General features: G+C 55.5%; 1 protein-coding gene across 2 annotated transcripts in view; it reads left to right on the top strand.

Moving 5' to 3' along the window:
* ITGB2 (integrin subunit beta 2) overlaps window positions 1-6,782 on the top strand; it is a 28,500-nt gene extending 21,718 nt beyond the window's left edge. For both annotated transcript variants that reach the window (XM_036350638.1, XM_036350639.1), the window contains 7 exons: window positions 602-742; window positions 2,222-2,409; window positions 2,521-2,765; window positions 2,920-3,136; window positions 3,496-3,725; window positions 5,623-5,789; window positions 6,009-6,782. In XM_036350638.1, coding sequence (XP_036206531.1) covers window positions 602-742; window positions 2,222-2,409; window positions 2,521-2,765; window positions 2,920-3,136; window positions 3,496-3,725; window positions 5,623-5,789; window positions 6,009-6,071 — 1,251 coding nt within the window. In that variant the 3' untranslated portion in view covers window positions 6,072-6,782. The remainder of the gene's footprint in view (window positions 1-601; window positions 743-2,221; window positions 2,410-2,520; window positions 2,766-2,919; window positions 3,137-3,495; window positions 3,726-5,622; window positions 5,790-6,008) is intronic.
* The last annotated feature ends 1,595 nt before the right edge of the window (window positions 6,783-8,377 follow it).

Below are 8,377 nucleotides of genomic sequence, written 5' to 3' on the forward strand. Positions count from 1 at the left end.
GAGCACCCGATACACACTGAAGCCATTGACTTTAGTTAGAGCCCCATCGAGGAGGTTCTGATGGCTCCTTGTATGCTCTTGGAGCCCTGTACCCCCAAAACGGGCCCTCCTGCACCCCAGCCACTGCCTGTGGATGTTCCCATATTTCCTGAAATGATGCTCATTCACCATCTTTCTGCCCTCCCCCCTCCCCCACTCTGTCTTTCTTTTTCTCTATTTCTCCCCCTTTTTTTTGTCTCTCTGACTGTCTTTCTGTCTCATTCTCTCTGTCTCCCATGCACTTAAGTAGTTTTCCACTCCTACCTGTGCCAGGCACTGGGGATTCAGTGGTGAGTGGGATGGCCAAGCTCCTATTCTCATGGGGTTGTGGTCAGTCTCCATGTTGGTCCTTTCATTGGCCCGTCTTGAGGGCAGGGCCGTGGTGTTGGTAACCCCCACACTTGCTGCATGGACACAGGACCAAGCACCTACCCAGCTCTCAGTGTGCCTGTGGGCGAAGGGAGAGGGATGCAAAATGGGAAGGTGTGCAAAAGCATCGCCTGGAAAGACCTGGGGATAGCAGAACGGCCCTCCTTAATCAGCAGCCACTCTTTGCCCACAGAAACTCTCCTCCAGAGTCTTTCTGGATCATAACAACCTCCCCGACACCCTGAGAGTCACCTACGACTCCTTCTGCAGCAACGGAGTTTCGCAAGTGAACCAGCCGAGAGGGGACTGTGACGGCGTCCAGATCAACGTTCCGGTAAGGTTCCACCCCAACATTCCCCTAGGGACAGCTAGAAGGAAGTGCACCCAGGCAAAAGGGAAGGGCTCAGGAACAAGTCAGGGGCAGGAGCCCAAGGTCCACCAGAGGTCCAGTCCCCTTCCTTTAAAATCCCCGCAGAGGCGAAATGGTGTAAGTTTATATCGTACCTGTTCAGGGGGAGCAGGTGGGGCACTTTGCACCGTCCTTGGCAGGATCACCCTGGGTATCAACACCGAAGACGTCCCTAGTGTAGCCATAATGACCGCGGGTCTGCAGCGCCCCCTGGGAGCAGACGCTGGAACAGCGTGTCCCCGCAGAGAAGGACATTCCTTTCACATACTACGCGTCTGGGTTGGTTTTCCTGATTTATGGTTTTGTTTGTTTGCTGAAAACATTACAGCATGGGCCAAGCAGATGAATAGAAATAAGCACTGGCTTATTTCCCTCCTCGTGTTTTAAATTGATTATGACCACAACAATTAAATTTTTCTTTCACTGGCTGCGAACTAATATTTAGCAAAATAGTTGCCTGTATTACATTTTACAACATGGCATGAGGATTTCTTCAAACGTTACTTACTAAATGTTACCTGTGAATTTTTACCAAAATATCTCCTTCTTGCCCTACGTGATTCACACGGGAATTTACTCAATCCTGGGGTTGGCTGCTTGCTTCTTTTACACACATTTTTCCTGACATTTCTGCTTTTTGTTAATGTACCGTCTGGAAATTCATTAAAACTGATTTGGGGGTGCCTTTGCTCTCTTTTTAAAAATATGTTTTTATTGATTTCAGAGAGGAATGGAGAGGGAGAGAAAGACAGAAACACCAATGATGAGAGAGAGTCATTGATTGGCTGCCTCCTGTATGCATGGAGCCCACAATTGGGGCATGTGCCCTGACCAGGAATTGAATCGTGACCTTCGGGTTCATGGTCGACAATCAACCACTGAACCACAGCTGGGCAGGGGGTGCCTTGCTCTCGACAAGCCGGCGCTCCCTGCAGCTCAGTGCTGGTGACCACTTCAAGTGTGCGTGTGGCTGGTGGGGACTCTGCTCTGTCCCACTCCTTCCTCCCAGGCATGATCTTGACCCTTTATTCAAGGTCAGAACACAATTCTGCACTCAGAACTTAGGACCTCCTGTGGGATTCGGGCACCTTAGCATGCTGGACTTAGGGACAAAGTATATGTTCTTTACAAAGTCATTTTAAAATCCTTTGGAATGCTTGTGCGATAGAAAGTATCCTAAGAACCATCCCCGCGGCCCAAGTCCCAGCCAGAGACGGGGGTCGGTGGGTCAGGGAGCCCCATGCGCCTGCTACTGCCATGTTCCAGCATCTCACCGTTTTCTCATCTCTAGTCCCAAGTTCCAGAGAACCTCCATCCACTCCCTCTCGGGACCCTGAGGCCTGCATCCTTCATGCCTGGAAGCAGGGTCCTGACCTCTCCTGCGCCCTGTTGTTCCCCACACAGGTCACCTTCCAGGTGAAGGTCACGGCCACAGAGTGTGTCCAGGAGCAGTCATTTGTCATTCGGGCGCTGGGCTTCACAGACACGGTGACTGTGAGCATCCTTCCCCAGTGCGAGTGCCAGTGCAGGGACCGGACGCAGGACCGCAGCATCTGCGGTGGCAAGGGCTCCGTGGAGTGTGGCATCTGCAAGTGAGCCCCCCCCACCCACCCACCCCCACCCCCACCCTCTGGGGCAGGAGCCACAGGCAGCAGCAGAGGGCCCTGGGGGAGGAGGCCTGAGCGGTGTCCCTCCCGTTCCAGGTGCGATCCTGGCTACATGGGGAAGAACTGTGAGTGCCAGACTCAGGGCCGGAGCAGCCAGGATCTGGAAGGAAGCTGCCGGAAAGACAACAGCTCCATCATTTGCTCGGGGCTGGGGGACTGCATCTGCGGGCAGTGCGTGTGCCACACAAGCGACGTGCCCAACAAGAAGATCTTTGGGCAGTTTTGCGAGTGTGACAACATGAACTGCGAGCGCTACGATGGCAAGATCTGCGGAGGGGCCGGTGAGTTCTCAGGGGTGGTGCTGGGGACAGAGGGACAGACAGAGCCCCAGGAGCAGGTCCCGGGTTTGGGCCCTGGTGAGTGGAAGGCCAGCTGGCGGGGGGGCTGGTGCCGGGGGGGGTGGGGTGACTCTGCGGTGACCCCGCTGTCTCCCAGATCGTGGGGAATGCCGCTGCGGCAAGTGCCTCTGCAAACCGGGCTTCGAGGGCTCGGCCTGCCAGTGCCAACGGTCCACAGACGGCTGCCGAAAGGGGGGGTCCGTGTGCAGCGGCCGGGGCCAGTGCCTCTGCAACGTGTGCCAGTGCGACAAGGAGTACCTGCTGCCCTTCTGTGAGGAGTGCCTGGGCTGCTCGTCACCCTGCAGCGAGTACATGTAAGCGCTCCCTCCACCGGGCCGGTGCGCATGCCAGCTCCCAGCAGAAACCCACCGCCCGGCTGAGGCCCCAGGGGGAGGCGGGGGCCTTCCGCACGCCTGCTGCTGTCCTTCAGCTCCGGTCGCTGCCCATCTTGGACCCCATCTGTCAGGCTTCCAGGTCCCAGGGGCTCTGCCCACCTCCCTCCCCAGAGCACCACCTCCCCCCCCCCGCCCCCCAGCCACACAGGCACCAGTGTCAGCCCCACAGCACCCAGGACCAGCCCCACCTGCCACCCTGGTGCCCAGACTGGCACTCTCATGCTTCACACCATCTCCCTCCCGGTCTCTCGCGTGCTCACACAGTGGCTCTCCCACAGCTACTGTGCCGAGTGCCGGAAATTCAACAAGGGCCCCTACATGAAGAACTGCACTGAGGCATGTCAGGGCCTGAAAGAGCCGAGAGAGCCCCCTAATCCGGGTCGGTCCAATAACCCCAAGCTGACCCGGAAGTGCAGGGAGCGGGACTCAGAGGGCTGCTGGCTGACCTACACCCTGTGGCAGTTGGACGGGAGGAACACATATGAAATCCTCGTGGACGAGATGCGAGGTGAGGCCCTGCCAGGTGGGACATGGGGGCTGGAACTCTGGCTGCTGCGCGGGGCCCTCTCCTTGTGGGAAGGCCAACTGGCGGGGTCAGGAGGGCGTCCTGGACTGTGGTCCGCCTGCCCCAGACCCTCTCCCTGTCTCTGACCTCACCTCCTGGTGCATGACGGGCAGTGGATGTACTGTGCCCTTGGCTCACAGGGACAGGACGCTGCTGGAGGGAATTCATGACCCAAGCTGGTGGTCACCCACGGACACTGACCCGGTCCTGGAGCCCCGTCCAGGGACAGCTATGTGGCCTGAGGTGGACAATTTGCATGCTCAGAGCTCAGCCCTCGAGTGGGGGTCCAGGGGCCCTGAGCGACCAGGTGCCGCATTTCCCAAGCGCTGCTCACTGTCCGCTTGCTCAGCTCGGGGTCAGTACCAGGCCCCAAAAATGGTGAAGGGCATGGAAACACCAACCCTGTCATCACGGGTTTCATGTGCAATGGGTTTGGACCCCCTCCACCAACAGCCCAGAACACTAGCGCCACGATGGGGAGGGAGCGGGGCCTCCGGCTGGGGGCCCAAGGTGCAAAGGCCACGTCAGCGGATGCTTCCTGAGGTCAGAGGTTAACAGGTCTCTCCGAGGACAACACATTGCAGCTCAGAGCAGAGGATGAGAGCATCCAGACATGGGGGACAGAGGGTGTGCCGTCAGAGGCCTGTCCTTCGAGGGCCCTGGGAGCCCTGGGAGGCCTTCGGGTCTCTTTTCAAACATAGTCGGAAGCCCTTAGCAGAATTTCAGGAGCGTGAGGGACACGTCTGAACCGTGTTTTCAAAAACCAGACGCAGACCCGTCGGGGAGGAGGGGGCGGGGCGAGTGAACATAGGACTTCGAGGGGCCAGGTGGACACAGACCTGGATGGGCTGCTTGAGGTCCGGTGGCTAAATGTGAAGATGGATGGGGCGGGTTGGGCTGGGTCCTGGAGTATTGAGAACAGAGGAGGGGCCTGCCCATAGATGGAACCCGGGGACCTAATCAGGAGAAATGAGGGGCAGGGGCAGGATCCACAGGCCATGACAGCTGGTGGGTTAGGTTAATTTCCAGGAGGCACATGGGGTGACAGTGACACAGCATATGTGGGATGCTGGGACTTATGGTAAACAGAGTCCCATGGGATGGTTTAAGGTAGCGGTTCTCAACCTGTGGGTCGCGACCCCTTCGGGGGTCGAACGAACCTTTCACAGGGGTCACCTAAATACATCCTGCATATCAGATATTTACATTAAGATTCATAACAGTAGCAACATTACAGTTATGAAGTAGCAACGAAAATAATTTTATGGTTGGGGGTCACCACAACATGAGGTACTGTATTAAAGGGTCGCGGCATGAGGAAGGTTGAGAACCACTGGTTTAAGGGCTTTAGACAAGCGGCATGGGGAGCCCACAAACTCTCAGCACCCCCACCCTGTTTCCTCTCAAAGAGGCTGAGGGGACACAGCTGGGATGCCCGGCCGCTCGCACGACTGCACATGGGCCAGCAGTGCACCACGGTCCTTGCAAGACTGAGACCTTCTCTTGGCTCCCTTCCCTACAATGAGCCCTTGTGTGGCCTCGAGAGCGCAGCCTGTTCACAACCCGTGTCCCATCCATGCTCTGCCCTGGTTGGCTGGTAACCTGGGCCCTCTTTCTCTGTAAACAAGAGTCCTCACAGTTGCATTTGGAACTGCATGGCCTGGCCTTGTCCCCAGCCTTGCCTTGACCCGGAGTGGGTCAGGTTGTTCGCTCAACTACCGGTGGCTGCAAGCTCTGTCCACCTGAGCACTGCACGGTGACCTGGGGTGGGGCACGCACGAGGCCTGGTTCCTGGGGAGGACCTGACACTCAGTGTGCATGTGCTTCCTCCTCACCTTAGAGTGTCCAAAAGGTCCCAACGTAGCAGCCATCGTGGGTGGCACCTTGGCAGGAGTCGTGCTGATCGGCGTCCTCCTGCTGGTCATCTGGAAAGCCCTGACCCACCTGACTGACCTCAGGGAGTACAAGCGCTTTGAGAAGGAGAAGCTCAAGTCTCAGTGGAACAACGTGAGTGGCCATCCCCGGGGGCCCGAGGCGGCTGGTCCCGCGTGGAGGGTCTCGCCCTCCGGCCCCTATGTAACCCCTTCACTTGGCTTCCGCCTGTCCCCCATCCTCAGAGCTGCTGAGTGCAAGCCCTGCCAATGGGACTAGAACCTGCAGGAAGGTCACCCGATCTAAGCTCTTCCCTTCCCTGCACTCACAAGTCTCATTTGCTTTTCTCACCAGGATAACCCCCTTTTCAAGAGTGCCACCACGACAGTCATGAACCCCAAGTTTGCTGAGAGTTAGGGGCACTGGAGAAGATAAGGTCGTCTGAGCTGACCTGATGGAATCACCCCCAGACCACATCTCCTCCATCAGGCTGACTGACCGTGACCCTGCTCCATGGACGTGGCTTGCAACGCCTGACAATTTCATCTATTAACTAGAAATCCACTCTTATTTTCTGCCCTCAAAATGACAGATACCCCCTGGCCAGTTTTCCTTAGTTGTTAGAGCGTTGGCCCATGCACCCAAGGGTCATGGGTTCGGTTTCTGATCACAGGCACATACCTTGCTTGCAGGTTTCCCAGCCCCGGTAGGGGCCCATGCAGGAGGCAACCAATTGATGTCTCTCTCTCTCACATCAATGTTTCTCTCCCCCCCCCCCCCCTTCCCTTCCACTCTCCCTGGAAATCATTGGGAAAATATCCTCAGGTGAGGATTAAAAAAAAAAAAGACAGATATGACAGGGTGATTATGTGGACTCCTCAGGAGACACAGTTCCACCTTCTGACCGGTACGGCTTCTGATAGAGACTTGCAAAAGGTATCGCTGGAGTCTTATGAGGTTCGATCCATGTTTTCCTGTGTAAAAATGAGGATGGTGGTCTAATGAAAGGCGGTAAAAATATATTTATAGTTGCACTTATCAGGGTATAGAATCACACCCATTGATTCCACTGTTCCCCAATCATATGTATAGAAAACATTAATAAACTTTCCTAGACTCTTTCCATGGGAGCTTGCTCTGCAGGCTATGTCCTCCCTCCCCCACCCCACTCTCAACAAGCTTAAAGGGTTCATGCCAACTTCAATCCCTGGCCCAGGGTTCAGCTTTCTTGCCTCCTTCCTCACCTGTTGGCCATGCATGCAAGGCCTTTCTTGGTCCCATTCCCTGCCCCACATGTAAGCAGATTTCAGAAGACATGGGGCAGCCCCACCAAAGAGGGTCCCTACAGAGCCTGAACAAGGGGGAGCAAGCCCAGAAATGAGCATCCCTTACCTCTTCTCCAGGTCTTACCTGCTCTTGGGGGCAAGGGGTATGGGAAGCAAGTGAGTTTAAAGTGAGTGGTTTCTCCCTAGCCATCTCCTAGGGGTACCTGGAAGTCATGGCTGATCAGTGCCATTTGGCCAACTGAACCAGCCAAGCCTGTGTACTTACCGTCATGGCCTTATCCCAGAGTGAGAACCAGACACGTGGGCACCTGCCAGTTGGCACCGTGTCAGCAAGGTCTGGGTGTAGCCAGTGAGAGCCCGTCAGGGTGGGGAATCCAGGGGTCCCAGGAAAGGGCCACGGTCTCTAGGACTTTAACACCCTCTGCAACCACATTTGCGTTTCGTGTTGCTCATCTCCATGTCGCACAGACAGGAGAGATGATGGATGTGGACACGGGTTGTGAATTGTGAGTCCACAATCTCATACATAAACACACTTTCAGGTAATGTTAGTCCTTACTGTCTTCTCTGGAAACGTATGGCTCTTTATTACAATCCCAGCATAACTCTTGATTTTTAAAGCATCCATTTGTTCATAAAGCACTAATGGAGCATGGCTAAGTGCCTGTCACCATGAAGAAAACATGGACAAACACGGATACATTCCTGCCCTCAGGGAGGTGCATGGAACACATAGCCAGTACAAAGTTGCAAATGACATGTGCTGGGAAGGAAAGCACGTGACCGACTTAGAGCAAGATCGAAGGAAACACGATCCTAGACGGCAGCAGAGTAGGTGGAAGTTACACTCACCTCCTCCCAGGACTAACCTGGAATTACACCTAAAGTATAGATTAGAACAATCAGCCTGAATAAGCAGCTGAGGACCAGATGAGCAAAAGTCTTATAGCCAAGGATTTACAGGAGAAGCCCCTTGGCAGCTGGTAGGAAGGGCAGAGACATAAAAAGAGCTGGCCCTCCACCCACGTGTAGCAGCTGAGAATCTGGAGGGTCATCTCAGCTGCAAAGGGAACCCCTAAGGAGCTTGGTGTCTCAACCCCACACCAGGAATCCCAGCCCAGAACACCAGGTCCGGGAAGAGGAGCTCAGGTAACATCTGGCTGTGTCAATCAGTGGGAATTCCATCTGCCGGGGGGAGACAGAGAGTCTGCTAGAAAACCAGTGAGTACTCACCTTGACCATGACTTAGAGATTGGTGATCAATTCATCCTCTGAGGTTACTGCCCATTACTAGTTTAATACAGAGCCCCTTTTTCCTTCATGGGAATGTGGTGGGGGTGTGACTGGAGAGGGGATAGAGGTGTGTGGGTGAATGGTCAGGGATCAGGGTGCCCAGGGCAGGGCTCTGGGGAATTTGGGGGGGTAGGGTTCAGCGAT

The sequence above is a fragment of the Myotis myotis genome, unplaced genomic scaffold (assembly GCF_014108235.1).
Source record: "Myotis myotis isolate mMyoMyo1 unplaced genomic scaffold, mMyoMyo1.p scaffold_m19_p_2, whole genome shotgun sequence".
In the NCBI taxonomy this organism is placed as follows: Eukaryota; Metazoa; Chordata; class Mammalia; order Chiroptera; family Vespertilionidae; genus Myotis; species Myotis myotis.